General features: G+C 37.6%; 2 protein-coding genes across 5 annotated transcripts in view; both read left to right on the top strand.

The window, feature by feature from the left end:
* Nucleotides 1-7808, top strand: part of LOC109825457 (serine/threonine protein phosphatase 2A regulatory subunit B''beta-like) — a 13284-nt gene extending 5476 nt beyond the window's left edge. For 2 of the 3 annotated variants that reach the window (XM_020392313.1, XM_020392329.1), the window contains exons 5-13: nt 1143-1248; nt 1427-1517; nt 3802-3943; nt 4549-4696; nt 4803-4912; nt 6049-6205; nt 6296-6421; nt 6516-6667; nt 7295-7808. In XM_020392313.1, coding sequence (XP_020247902.1) covers nt 1143-1248; nt 1427-1517; nt 3802-3943; nt 4549-4696; nt 4803-4912; nt 6049-6205; nt 6296-6421; nt 6516-6656 — 1021 coding nt within the window. In that variant the 3' untranslated portion in view covers nt 6657-6667; nt 7295-7808. Of the gene's footprint in view, nt 1-1142; nt 1249-1426; nt 1518-3801; nt 3944-4548; nt 4697-4802; nt 4913-6048; nt 6206-6295; nt 6422-6515; nt 6668-7288 lie in introns of all 3 variants that reach the window. The other variant, XM_020392321.1, reaches the window with a different exon arrangement.
* Nucleotides 8849-10760, top strand: LOC109842710 (epsin-2). 2 transcript variants are annotated; one of them, XM_020411575.1, is made up of 5 exons: nt 8849-8944; nt 9022-9155; nt 9284-9406; nt 9501-9662; nt 10025-10760. In XM_020411575.1, the coding sequence occupies exons 2-5, from the start codon at nt 9031-9033 to the stop codon at nt 10524-10526; spliced, it is 912 nt and encodes a 303-aa protein (XP_020267164.1). In that variant the 5' UTR covers nt 8849-8944; nt 9022-9030; the 3' UTR covers nt 10527-10760. The 2 variants fall into 2 exon arrangements, with proteins under 2 accessions (XP_020267164.1, XP_020267172.1); XM_020411583.1 differs by lacking the exon at nt 8849-8944 and having other exon boundaries at nt 9103-9158.

Raw genomic sequence — 15117 nt, forward strand, 5'->3', positions numbered from 1 at the left:
CTATTCAAGGCAGTATACAGCTGTGTAATTCCGAACCCTTCGTTTACCCTGCAGGCCTGCATAGATCTTCATGCGTTGTGGAGTCCCCCTAACATTTGCTTTTATATGCAAATTTTGAACTTTTAAGAAGAGACTAAATTTTGTACATTACATGTTATGCAATTCCATCATCTCCTTTAATGGATCTTGAGGGCATGAGTTTGAGAGATGGAAATGATCTATCCTGAGCAGTGCAAGGCCCTCTACATCTGGAGCCTTCCAAGAGCCCACAGGTGTAAGGAGTCGGTGTACTGCTCTGCCGCCCCCCCCCCCCCACTCCGCGCTTGTTAGAGATCTGGAGTTGCACTTAATGCAAAATTGAACTCTTGGAGGAAAGAAAACCATTTTTTTACGATGACCTAAAGAAAAAGACATCATGCTTTAGAGGGGCACGTGAAACTGTGTAATTGGAGGATAGGGGTAAGCTACAGAATATTGTTTATATAGTGTGGAGGCGATGGCCACTTACTAACATATCAGTTCCATCTAAGTACCTTTACGAATATCAGGTTTACTGAATGCCGTAACATAAAGTAGACATAGTAGTACTTCATTCTTGATGACCTCATGCACAATACAAAGAGGTTTTACTATTGTGTTATAGTGATAATTACCATCGCTCCCCTTGTGAGCTTACTGAACTCACCATAGAGGGCTTTTATGTGAGGGTACAAGGGCATCAGGTGAAGTTTGCCATAGTGATATACATGGTCAGTGTAAGAAAAACTAATGGGCACAGACATGCATACTTACACAACTAGCCATGTTGTATTATCCCCAAATATGCTACACGAGGCAAAACACCTTTTTGTGGTATCTGGAACTATTTTTTATTTTTTTTCTACTCCACATCGCGAAATAAAGAATTAGTGTGGCAAATCTGGCGATGCATTTAATTTCCAGCATATTTTTTTTGTTTTTGTTTTTTTCTTTGTTGGGGGATGGAGGGGGGGGGGGTTCCTAAGTTCACTTTGGGTTCTAATTATCACTTGGGAGGAAAACAACATAAGACTAGCCTCTCTTAGTTCAGTTTAACTGTTTGGCTGTTAATTTTTAATTAGAGGCACCTACACTTAGTAGCTGCTTTTCTTTACTGTTTTCAGGAATGCCTTCGTCAAGTATTGGATAGATAGCAACTTGATGACGAGGGACATAGCTACACAAATATTCACAATTTTGAAGCAACCAGCTCGCAAGTACCTGACTCAGGTCAGCACTTTGTTTAAGGGAAAATCCTCTTGTTCATGTCATAAAACATGACAAATATCTGTTTTTTTTAAACTTACATGCAGTGAACATTGTTATACAGTTTTTATTCTTGCAGATCTAGTGCCTAGACATATGTTTTTGAGTTCTATTTCTTATTCAGTTCAATGTGTGGGTGTAGGAGGACTTCAAACCTGTTCTACGAGAACTTTTGGCAAGCCATCCAGGGTTGGAATTCTTGCAGAACACGCCTGAGTTCCAGGAAAGATACGGTAAGTTTTTTTAAGCTAGTGTTACCAGTGACAGAAGTAGTATTATTGTCAAATCATATGTACAGAATCATGCAGCATTATTGGCTACAGAAGTAGTATTATTGTCAAGTCATATCCACAGAATCACGCAGCATTATTGGCTATTCGATAGATGCATGTTTTCCTTGTAGTTGCAGATAGCTGAATATTTTTTTCCTTAAGAGTATTGGTTTTAATTAGATATGAATCATGCTGCACTTGTTGTTCTTACTTTTAGCAATGCCAGCTTTCCGTAAGATATCTATCTGTGGAAGTAGCAGGCTTTGTTGTGGGCCTATTGTTATTTTGACTGTTTCTATATCTGTTTGGTTCAGTGTTTAACTTATTTAAAGGATTGAACAATCTGTAATGGTTTGTACTCTGGCAACAGATTCCTGGTTTGTTCAGTTGTATGACTGAATTAGTATATATAGTAATGATGTGCCAAATTAACTTTTGGTGTACTAGGAGTGGAAGGTGCTTATCTTGTACTCCAGGATATGCTATGTAGGCGTGGAAAAGAATACATAGCAATTGGACTGGCTGCACTGGCATTTTGGGTATGGAAATGTTGGGAAATAAGGAATGCATGTAGCACATGAGAAGGATGAGGAAGACAGCATGTCAATCTGGCTAGGCGGACACATAGACATTAGAAAATGATTCCTGCTATCGGTACACTGGATTTTTCAGTAAATGGGGATTCATACGAAATATTTAGTTAAACTAGTGTACATTGGTTTATAACATGTATTCAGGAAAGCAAAAGGCTCAAGTTTGTGAGGAGTATAAGGAAGCTATGAAGCACGGACACGCATAACATGAAGCCGTGTCGTGTCGTGTCCGTGTCGGACACACGTGTCGAACACACGTATCCTATGTATTTGTTAGGATTTGCCTCGTGTCGGCGTGTCGGATGGCCGTGTCGGATCCGTGTCCGTGCTACATAGTAAGGAAGTTGCTGGTACAATATTCCTACGATCTTTTTTTAAAGTAATGTGTATCACTGTGGAGAAACTTTGTTTAAGCTACAACTTCATGAAAGTAAATTTCATCCAAAAATTAGTGTAGCAGTGATGAGAATGTTAAGATGGATGGATATCAATATGCCAAGAGAACAAATAGTTATTGCATTTGTCAGAAGTTGAGGTTGACTCTGATGAGGATAAAACTAAAGACAACCAGTTAGTGCAGAGGTGGCTAATAAGTGCACCAATCAGGAGAATTGTTAAGATTGTAAAGATTGTATCATTGTAGTTAATGGAGGAGAAAGGGCTGGAGGTTAGCCTAAACAATGGTGGGTGGAGGCAAGTAAAAAGGATATACTAGTTAATTTAATTGAGGAGAAGCCCTTTAACAGAGCTGAAGATAAGAAAATAATCCATGAAGCCAACCTTTAAAGTCAGGATAAAGATTCTCTGCATGAATGTAAAGTTCATCCAAAAACTAGTGTAGCAGAAATGAGAATGCTAAGATGGATGGATATCTATATGCCAAGAGAACAAATAGTTATTGCATTTGTCAGAAGTTGAGATTGACTCTGATCAGGATAAACCTAAAGACAACCAGTCAAGATTCTCTGGGCAGGTGCAGAGGTGGCTAATAAGTGCACCAATCAGGCGAATTGGTAAGATTGTATCATTGTAGTCAGTGGAGGAGAAAGGCTTGGCCTAGACAATTGTGGATGGAGGCAAGTAAAAAGGATATGCTGGTTAATTTAGTTGAGGAGAAATGCTTGGCCTAAACAATTGTGGATGGAGGCAAGTAAAAAGGATATACTGGTTAATTTAGTTGAGGAGAATCCCTTTAACAGAGCTGAAGATAAGAAAATAATCCATCGAGCCAACCTCTAAAGTTGGGATAAAGATTTTGTGTTGTTATAGTTCTTGTTCTTGCTAAGATCCTTTTACCGGCGGTGGTGTTTTGTCTCAATATGGTGTATTTTTTTTCCTTATCTTATGTCTTTTGTGCTTGAATCTACACTCTTGTCTAATCTTGTTAGGATATCTCAGGCTCTCTAAACATGATGCCTTTGTTCCTAAAAAAGATTCGCTTTATTTGCTGTTTTGCTTTTTTTGATCGAAGAATGAACATCTATAAATTAAGCTTACTTAGAATTCATGGATTTTGCATTTCAAGTTGTGTTTCTTCTTGATATGGTTTGATGTAGTAGCTCATGTAACCTAGTTCCATTGACATCTATATTTCTTATTTAAATCTGAAGTTCCTCAGCATTTGTCTGACATGACTCTGATCTTGTAACCAGCGGAAACTGTCATCTACAGAATATTTTACTATGTAAATAGATCTGGAAATGGCCATCTTACACTGAGGGAGCTTAAACGAGGAAACCTAATTGCTGCAATGCAGCATGCGGACGAGGAAGAAGATATTAACAGAGTTTTGCGGTATTGATATCTGCTACTTTGCAAAATTTTCATGCTATATTCAGAATTGCTAGCCATTGTCCATGCACTAATCTCGAAGTCAATATGATAAAATTTGTTTCTTAGAGTTCAAATGTTTGGTCTTCTTGCCCTAGAGATGCGAGCAAACTGTTAACCACTGGATTCTTTGCTACTTTGCCAAATTTTCATGCTATACTCAATAGTCCTTTCCTTTTATATTGCTAGATATTGTCCATGCACTAATCTTTGAAGTCAATATGACAAAATTTGTTTCTTACACTCCAAATATTTTTTGGTTTTCTTGCCCTCGAGATGCAAGCATACTTTTATCTGTATTCTCTGCACTGAAGTGACTCTGTGCCTTTAAATTAAAGATCAAAATGCAAGACCTACAAAAGATGAAAATAAAAAAGAAAAGAAATGTAGATCTCAGGCATGGACACAGACACAGACACACAATTCTGTCATCCTTCACTTATTTTGTAGTCCTTCCTAGTTTTGTAAGACTGCTCATTTAAGTGATGTTACAGTGCTACATAACTTTTGCGCATACTCCATTGGGAGCAAAATCAAGTTCGAGATCTTATGTTGCTTAGCTCACGCAGGTACTTCTCTTATGAGCATTTCTATGTGATATACTGCAAGTTCTGGGAGCTGGATTCTGATCATGACTTCTTGATTGATAAGGAGAACCTTATTAGATATGGAAACCATGCGCTTACTTACAGAATAGTTGATAGAATTTTCTCACAGGTTTGTATATATTTGCTCCTCATTAGATATTATGCGAATGTCTTATAAAACATCTGATTCTAATGTTGTATGCCATTTCCTTTCTGTTATTTGAATTCTATTGTAGGTTCCAAGAAAATTTACCAGCAAGGTGGAAGGGAAAATGGGATATGAAGATTTTGTTTATTTTATGCTGGCAGAGGAGGATAAATCATCCGAGCCCAGCCTTGAATACTGGTAACAAGACGCATTCCTATTGATTACCATGGTTATCAATTTTCATGCGTTGTTGATCTTTTTCTTCTCTTTTCACGTTAGAGGTCTCCTTTGGTTAATGGGCTGTTTTATACCTGTTTTTCATTTTGGGAACTTTGATGATTGATAATACAACGGGAATAAGTCAGATTTAATTCCAGAAAGTTGCTCTTCTGGATGATCCATCAAAGCTTCAGGTCAAAATCTTACAGATTTAATTCCAGAAAGTCACGCTTCTGAATGATCCTTCAAGGCTTCAGTCACAATCCTTTAGTGCTTCTACCTAGCGCACTCTGCCAGTGTATAAACACCCCAAGAAATTCTGTCATCTTATCCTCATTGAAGCAGACTGGATAAAACCCACTTTTTCTCCTATTTTTCTCATCTTGATGATCCGCCATATCAAGAAAGCAGTTTTAAAATAGTTTTGCAGGCCATCTCGCAGTTGATCAGAATTTAAATTTTTATTTTTTTGCAATTTCTAGTTTGGGTTTGAATTCAAACCTTATCTAGTATATCACATCAAAAGCATTAGCCTTGGGTTGACTGCTAAAGCAAGATGGCAAGGTATGCTCGTCTTTTTCCATCTTGCATTTGAAGCTGTTGACATCCTCATATTCAGTGTTTCAGACTGAAATCTCAGCTCTTGTGGGATACTTTTTCTCTTCTTGTTTCACCTCTAGAAACATTGTGTAGCTTTTCCTAGAGAAATAAAGTCCAGGGTACTTGGATACCTTCTAAAAACTTAAATCAAAGATAGACATTTTCTTGTTTATCTTTCATCTGCATGGATACGAAGCCCGAAAATGCTTTAACATTAGATAGTCAACTTGAAATCAAGTCTCTATGATTTTTTTGTTGACTTGCTGTGACAAAGCTACATGTTGAGTTTGGAGGCCTACCTTGATGTGTATTAGATCTGATGTTCATTAGATCTCTGGTCTGGTTCTTATGGAAACTATAGAATGCGTGTGACACAGTGAGATCAGTACATTCAGAGATAGGACATACAAGAACAAAGCTGCTTCAACATCTAAAGCACTCTGTCTCAACCGAGCATTCATAAATTGTACATGATTCAAGCTTTACATATTTTTACTCGTTATTTGAATAATCAGGTTCAAATGCATCGATTTGGATGGAAATGGAATTCTCACATCCAACGAGATGCAATTCTTTTATGAGGAGCAATTGCATCGTATGGAATGCATGGCTCAGGAACCAGTACTTTTTGAAGACATTTTATGTCAGATGGTTGATATGATTGGGCCAGAGGTCATTTTGTGCATATCTTATATTTTACATATGTATGTTTATGCCAACTAGTTAAGGACAACTAAAATATTTCTGATAATCCATGTGCAGAATGAGAGCTACTTTACTCTGCGTGATTTGAAGGGCTGCAAACTCTCAGGAAACATTTTTAATATCCTTTTTAATCTCAACAAGTTCATGGCATTTGAAACTCGTGATCCATTTTTAATTCGTCAGGTGAGTTTAGGATGGAATTTCCACATATTTCTCATATTGAATACCGCGAGTGCAGAACTTATGATGGTTGTTGATAACGTTTCTATGTTTACAGGAGCGGGAAGATCCGACATTGACAGAATGGGACCGGTTTGCACACAGAGAGTACATCAGGCTTTCTATGGAAGATGATGCTGAAGATGCCTCCAATGGAAGTGGGGATGTCTGGGATGAATCACTCGAGGCTCCTTTTTGAGTTGAACTCAGGTGAGCAGATTTGGCAATAATGGGATGAATCACTCGAGGCTTCTTGTGTTCCGTTACACTTTTATACACAGTTTTCTTCTGTTAAGTTATTTAGATGGTGTTAATTTTTGGTGCTACGACTATATAAAAATTCTATATCATCATGTGACAATCACATGGGAATCTCTTACTGAATATTCTGACGGTTGTCTAACAGAAGGTACATGATTATCTTTATATCTGACGGTTGACTAAAAGAAGGCACTAACATGACTTTTAAAAAACTAGGGTAGAAAGTGCGACAGAATACATCTAAGGTATGTAAATGAGAAGTAGGTGAAACTTTAAGGTACTTAAGTGCTAATTAGTAATTGTCCCGTTTAGGGGCTGTTTGTTTGCGATTTGGGTAGGGGGAAAGCCTGCCAAAAGTGCGGCCATTTGGGTGGAAAGCCTGCCAAAAGTTGCACTTTTGGCAGGGTTTTGACAGGCTTTCCAGCCCTTTCCCCCTAAAAAACCTCTTTCCAAACAGCCCCTTAGTGCACTACTGCGTTTCTTTCCAGGCGACTCTCAAGTCTTTTCAGGTTACCGACTCTCAAGTCTTTTCAGGTTACCTTTCACTAACGTCATATGCGTTGTTTGAAGTTGCAGGTAGTTAGTCTTGTCACTGCTTATGCTCAAAGCTCCCCGGAAACAGTACCATAAATTGCATGGAGGGCGATGCATTGGCGGCAGAGGCACGGCCTTGTCAAAATCCCCAGCATGACCAACACCGGTTAATACTCAATACTTTACAACTGATCTCTGATGGACAGATATTTTGTTGCTGAGGCAAAAAAGTACATAAAGGTTACAGGCTCTGTAAGGCTCTTGGGTGGACCATCTTTCTAAGGCCAAGCAAGGGAGAGAGCGGGGCAAGCTTGAAGGCCTTTTCTGATCCATCATGAAAAACTGGATAATTATAGACATTGGTTTTATAGTTGCCATAGAATTAGAATTAATGGTTGGTTGGCTTTTTTTTTGTTCTCTTTTCTATTCCCCTGTAAAAATTATTTCAGTATGGGCTGGTGTTGATGTATTCTGCTTATCTGGCGGTTTTCCTTTGGCATTTTTATTCTCTTTATTGGATTTATATAATAAGGAAAGGTAAACGAACTATCCTTTACCGGCATCATTTTCTGAATTTGGGTTCTGAGAGGGTTTTAAACTGTTGAAACTCGAAGTCACAGGTCTTTTAGATTAGAGGAGTGCTAGCGACCCTCATGGTGAGTGTCGCTGTTACTTCTAAAATAGAGGGGTGGGGTTGGGTTTACTTAACCTAACCCTTGACCAAAATTAAACCCAACCCGACTCTGTTTTTGGGCAAGTGACAGCAGCGCTCGCCTCGCGCGAGTGTCGCTAGCACTCCTCTAATCTTTTTGACTTGGAAGCTTGATTTAATCTTTGGAAGGATCGGAAATGTTCTCTTATGAGAATACCGATTCTATTTTCTTTTATAAGAGGACCTCCTAAAATTTTCATTTTCCTTGAATACACATTGATGAAGCTCACCACTCCACTTTTGGCAACTGGTTAGGTTCTTACTGCAACGAATAACGAAGACTTGAGTTACTTCAAAGGGGTCTAATTGCTAAAATGAGCATAAGCTCAAAATATATATGCCCATTTCTTGTTCTTTTTTCTAATCCTGGTCCATTTTTCTAAAGCGAAGAACTTTTTTTTTCCTCCTCCTATAATCTATTCATCATTAAATCTCAAAATATCCATGAGTGTGTCTAAATTACTGGTGTCTTGACTAACGATACAAAAGGTTGTTACTTTTGTTCATAGTTGAGTTATATTAGTCAAAAAAGTAATATTTAAAATCATACAGTGCGACAGTTTTAAAGGGGAAAAGTAGTTTGATTCACAATGACTAGAAAACATACGAAGAAGTTATGAAAAGTTATTATAATTTATTTGAAACCAAGAAATCCGACTAAAAATCCTCACTTGTCCAAGATCCTACAAATATGTTTTTTTCCCATTAAAATATTTGAGTTCGATTACATGAATCCTCAAAACTCCGGTCATTGACACAACTAAAAGCACGCCACAAACAGAGGAAGACCATTTGAAAGGAGAAATGGTCAGAATCAATTAACGGTAAACAGAAACATTTGCTAATTTCTTGGAGCTTGTCCATTCAAAAGCCTAAAGGCTTTGAATGCACAACAACTCTCTTCTTTTATTTTTTTTTATCTTCAAACTCAGAGCTCAAACTTTGCTTATAACTTTATAAAGTGCAATCTGTTGGTTGATGTAAGCTCTAGCTCTAGTTTTTGAATTGATTTTTTGTTAATGAGTCGGCTAATAATTTTTTGTAATGTTTTCTTTAGGAGGGAAAAATGATGTTGCCGGAGTCTCCATTGAAGAAAACAATGATTGACTTTAAGAAACAAGCATCTTCTTTTATCCAAGAGAAGTACAACACAGCCAAATTGGCCCTCACTGATGTAACAGAAGCCGAAATGTAGTAAATTTTTTATTTTTTTTATTTTCTTATCATTTATATTCTTCTAAAGATTATTAGTCAATTGCATTCTTCTTAAGATTTTTTTTTTTAAAATTTTGAAATATTAATAGTTTGAATTCTTGTAGACTGGCTGAAGAAGCTACGAGCGGCGATTCATGGGGTCCAGATGCAAAAACCATGACAAGAATATCAGAGGCAGCTTATGACAACGATGAATATTGGAGAATTATTGATGTCATACACAGGAGGTAAACAAATACTTTCTTATCAATATTATTCTTTATCATTAATTTGATTATATATGTTTATATCATTTTTTTACCCTTCTTCTTCATTTCAAAGGTTAAGATATGTCAATTATAAAGAATGGAGGCAATCCTATAAAACCCTGGTTCTTCTTGAGTTTTTGCTTACACATGGTCCTGAAGATATCTTTGAAGAATTCCATTGCGATTCCAGAGTCATCGGAGAGCTAGGAAAGATGAATTATGTCGATGAAAGAGGGTAATCCATAAATTTGCCTTAATTGTATGTGTGTGTATATGTATATATATAACCCCTGTAGTTTCTCTATCTTGAATTTACTATCGCTGTAGTTTCATTGTTGCAGATAGACCCCTAGATCAAAATGTTTATTGACTCTATTAAGCTGGGTGAAATTTTGGCAGATATTGCCCATAGGTGAAATTAGTGAGCCCATTTGAGGGTAGAAGTGTCAGAAAACTTTAACCCAAGGGTCTAGTTGCAACATGAAACTATAGGGTAGTAAGTTCAAAACATCGGTACTACTACGAGGGGTCTACGTACATTTTTTCCTTCAACTTTCAGTTCTTTTCTCCTTCATTGACATGATTTGTATCTGTCAGGTTCAATTGGGGCGCATGTATGAAGAAAAAATCACAGAAAATACTAAAACTACTAATGGACGAAGATTACCTTGCAGAAGAAAGATCGAAAGCACTCACAATCTCCAAAGAAATCCAAGGCTTTGGCAACTTAATCATCTCTCCTACCGCATCATCACCTTCACCTTCATCTTCGTCCTCAAGAACTTCAAGAGCTTCATCCTTTGGCTCTTACAGTACCTGTGACAGTCCCTCATGGAGTAAGCGCGAAGAACTAATTAAATCACCGAAATCGCTTGGTAAAGAAATTGAAGGATTGCATCTTTGGGATAATCCTATTGAAGAGAACGGGCCTCTGGTTGAAACTAAGAATGAGGATGTTAAAGGGAAATCACCAATTTGGTCGACGAGAGGACTTTATACGCGATTTGCGCAGAATAGGGGGTATGCTTTGCGCAGTCTTTCTGATATAGGAAGGGTTGTGAAGAAGAAGGTCGATAGGCAATTGTCTCTTGGTCGCTGATTTGATTCCATTTTTTTGCCTTTGCATATTGTGGTAATAATGCATAAGGTAGTGAAAGAAATTTTGAGAGAACATAATGTGAGCTATATATAGAGGAATAGTTTGGCCACGTAATGTTTTTTGTTATTTGGAAATATAATTGAGTTGGTTTAATTTGTCTTAGTGTACGTTTATTGAGGTTTTCATTGTTTTCTAAAAGATTCTAACTAGTGCAGTTCAAAGAAATGAATCTTGGATAAGTATATATTACAAGGGGTTCTGTCTCTGTGCAGTTAACTCATATATATTGTAATTGATCTCATTGTGTCATTATTATTGGAAAGCGTGTTCTTCTGTTTGAGCTCTTAATAAAACTAAGTAGTCATGACAGATTAAATGAATAAAAAAAACTGAATGTCATGTAATATTCTCTACATGGTGAGCTCCTGATTCTATATACAAATGAGATCGAATAAGATCATCACGTGCATGGGATTTTGGATACATACCCTTTATCACTACTAACAAGAATGAGATCAGTGCATACACACATACATGACAATATTCTTCATATCTTTGAGGTCAAGCAAAGTTTCATGTGATTGCTTGCTTTTCTTTCTTCTAGACTCATTAAAAATTTGTTCATGCCAAACCTTATCCTGCTCCACAATACAGACATTATAAGGGTATATGCATTTAGATCAGCATACATGCACTGACGGAATTTCTTAATATATTTTTCCATAGATCAAGCAACCAAATTAAAAAAGAAACTCAATATAGCATCCTAAAGGGTATACCTAAACTTTTCATCTGCTAGGATTCATATTGTCATATACTATTTTTTTTAAAACATCTTTAAATATGATTTCATCAATGAAACTTTGAACTATGCTATTTTCATTTTCTCAAGGGGAAAAACGCATCTACTCTTCAATACTTATAGGAGGATACTAAGAATCACTGTCTATACTACAGTAAATGCTACAGTGAATTACTTAGTATAAGCAGTAAACCAGATCTGGCCCTCCGCACTCTAAGTTATTGTCCATGCTACGGTAAAAACGCTACAATACCTACTGTGTTGTGAACAATAAATCGCCCCCACTCATCTGTTGTAGCAAATTACTGTACCGTGAACATTAAATCAAATCTCCCACTATATTTTTTGAAGTTACTATCTATGTTACAGTATTTTACTGTATCATAAACAATAAATCAAATCAAATGTATTAAAAACTTAGATTGTCCTCTAAATATGAAGGAGTAGATATGATTCATAAATCAAATGTATTAAAATTTGGATCATCCTTTAAGTAGAGAGGAGTAGATACAATTCCTAATTTTAAACATACAATAATCTATTAAAACTTAGAGGAAAGTGAGTTTAAAATGCAATACTTAAAAAATAGGGGGTCGTGCTTTGCTCGGGGTGCACACTAGTATAATAAATGAAAGAAGGTCCTCAGTGTACAATCTGCAGCCTAGTTCAGAAGCTGTTAGGATATGTGGAGCCTAACTATCCGACTTACTCTATACCTTATTTGAAGAGGAAACATGAGAAATTAGAGAAACAGGAACGATGGCGATGAAGTTCAGGCAAAACGTCGAAGGAATCAGCTTGGACGCTTCACGGTCGACCGCGAGTAGCGCAACGGTCGACCGCGAACGTGCATAGATCCACGAAAAGTTTATGGACTTTTTGCGGTCGACCACGACATCATGTGCGGTTGACCGCGCCAAACCCTGTAATCAAATTTGGTCTTAGGATTTTTTATGATCGACCGTGAGTCGGGTTTTTTGGGCATGAGCTCGTTTTTGCTGAACTGTTTTAGAATCCTGTTTGTATTAACCCTTGTGTTATTAAAAGGGAGATTAGGACAACTTGTAAGATTGATAAAAATAGTGAAATTTTTTCCTACGACGGCCATGGACGTAGCTTCTCACATCGAGAAGTGAACCACGTAAATCTTCTGTGTTTTGTGTGATTGTTTTCTCTCTCTTCTCTCTCATCTCTATTTTCAAATCGTATCAGGGGGTTAGATAAAACCCTATCAATTGGTATCAGAGTGACCAGGTTCGGTGCAGACGATTTGAGGTCAGAGACATGGGATCTGAGAAGGAGACGTCCAAGATCGAGAAGTTTGATGGGACAAACTTCGGGTTCTGGAAGATGTAGATGGAAGACTACCTCTATCAGAAGGATCTATATCTGCCATTGGGAGAGAAGCTGACGAATATAAAGGATGAAGAGCGGAAGCTATTAGATCGTAAGGCCCTTGGAGCAATCAGGTTGACCCTGTCCAAATCTGTAGCTTTCAACATCAAGAATTAGAATTCGACGGCGGATCTCATAGCTGCGCTATCTAGTATGTATGAACAACCCTCTGCGACGAATAATGTACATCTCATAAAGAAGCTGTTTAATTTGAGGATGTCCGAGAGCCAAAAATTCAAGGAACACATGAATGAGTTTAATGAGATTACGGATCAACTAAACTCCATCAATATTAAATTTGATGATAAAATTCAAGCTCTGTTAATACTTGGTCAGTTACCTGATAGTTGGAAGGGCACCGTTATTTCGATTAGCGGATCATGTGGAAAATCAAAACTAAAGTTTTCAAAAGTTGTAGACATGATTATGACTGAGGAGATAAGAAGACAAGAAGAAGGAGTTTCTAATTCAGGGTTAGCATTGAATTTTGAGAGCAGAGGCAGAAATAGAAACAGAAATAGAGGGAATAGTCGTGGTGGACCTAATTCGAGGAACGTCAGGTCAAGATTTAGAAATCGCAAAATCAAGAAAGAGATTGACTGCTAAAGTAGGGAACCCAAGAAAGACAAGGAGAGCAAGACTGAAACGAACATCGTCTCAGGAGAATCAGATGATGCCCTTATTTGCTCATTGGAGAGCAAGACAGAATCATGGGTACTAGATTCAGGAGCTTCATTTCATGCTACCTCAAATATGGATTTATTTGAGAACTATGTTTTAGGAAACTTAAGAAAAGTCTATCTTAGCGATGATCAACTGTGTGATATAGCTGGAAAAGGAGCGGTGCAAATTAAACTCAATGGGTCTATATGGAAGCTGAATGATGTGAGGCATGTTCCTAGCTTAAGGAAGAATCTGATCTCCATAGGACAGTTAGCAAAAGAGGGATACATCAACCTTTGCATGTGATACGTGGAAGGTTACCAATGGGTCTATGATTGTTGCTCGTGGTACGAAGAGTGGATCTCTTTACATGATGACAAATACATGTGGATCCATTATAGTGGTTGAAAGTAAAGAAGATCCAAATTTGTGGCACCGGAGGCTTGGTCACATGAGTAGTAAAGGCCTGAAGGTTATGCAGTTGATTGGAAAGTTACCAGGTTTGAGGTCAGCTGATTTTGACTTATGTAAAAGTTGCATCTTCAGGAAACAAAATAAAATAAGTTTTAAAAGAGTTAGCAGAACACCAAAGGAAGAGAAGTTTGAGCTAGTTCACACAGATGTGTGGGGTCCAGTATCAGTACAGTCCACTGGTGGAAGGTTATACTTTGTGACTTTCATAGATGATCACTCGAGGAAGACTTGAGTCTATTTCATAAAACACAAATCAGAAGTGTTTGAAGTCTTTAAGAGATGGAAGGTTATGGTAGAAAACGAAACATGGTTAAAGATCAAGAAATTACGATCAGATAATGGAGGCGAATATGAAGATTCAAAGTTCAAGAAATTTTGCTATGAGAGTGGCATCAGATTGGAGAGAACAGTGCCAGGTACACCTCAGCAGAATGACATAGCAGAACGAATGAACAGAACATTGACTGAAAGAGCTAGAAGCATACGACTTCAAGCAGGACTCCCAAAGTAATTATGGGAAGAAGCTGTCAACACAGTTACCTATCTGATCAACCGGGGATCATCAGTGCCTTTGGAGCACAAAATACCTAAAGAAGTATAGAGTGGGAAGAAGGTAAACCTTTCTCACCTAAAAGTTTTTGGTTGTGTTTCATATGCTCATTTGAGTGATCATGTTAGAAACAAACTTAACACTGAGTCTTTGAAATGCTATTTTATTGGCTATGGTGGTGATGAGTTTGGCTATAAGTTCTGGGATGAATAGAACAAGAAAGTCATCAAAAGCAGAGACGTTGTATTCAATGAAGCAGTCCTATACAAAGATTGTGATGTTGTTAAGTCCACAAGCTCAGTACAGTCAGAGCCTACATACTTTGAGCCAGATGATGTTCCAGAAGGAAGCAACTTTGACGCTAGTTCTGATGAGGACGCAGGAGAAGAGGCTGAAGAAGAGATGATGGAGGAAACTACTTCAGAGGAGGTAGATGCAGAGGTTGGTTCACTCGTTAGAGAGTTGAGGCGGTCAGCAAGAGTTCCAAAGCCAAATCTGAAGTATCCATCACTACAGCCTAGAGCTCATTTGAACTACTTATTATTGAGTGACGATGGAGAGCCAGAAAGCTATGATGAAGCGTGTCAAGTGGATGATGCAAGCAAGTAGGAGCTTGCTATGAAAGATGAAATAAAGTCCCCAAACTCTAACAAGATTTGAGAACTTGCAAAGTTGCCAGTGGGAAAGAAAGCTTTAAGTAACAAATG

This window comes from Asparagus officinalis, chromosome 1, assembly GCF_001876935.1.
Source record: "Asparagus officinalis chromosome 1, Aspof.V1, whole genome shotgun sequence".
NCBI classification, from domain to species: domain Eukaryota; kingdom Viridiplantae; phylum Streptophyta; class Magnoliopsida; order Asparagales; family Asparagaceae; genus Asparagus; species Asparagus officinalis.

Bases quoted from the DNA above. Each gene is read 5' to 3' on its own strand.
- LOC109842710 (XM_020411575.1), top strand. From the start codon at position 9,031: ATGATGTTGCCGGAGTCTCCATTGAAGAAAACAATGATTGACTTTAAG. The intron at 9,156-9,283 runs GTAGTAAATTTT...GAATTCTTGTAG, and splicing joins GATGTAACAGAAGCCGAAAT to ACTGGCTGAAGAAGCTACGA. The intron at 9,407-9,500 runs GTAAACAAATAC...TTCATTTCAAAG, and splicing joins ATTGATGTCATACACAGGAG to GTTAAGATATGTCAATTATA.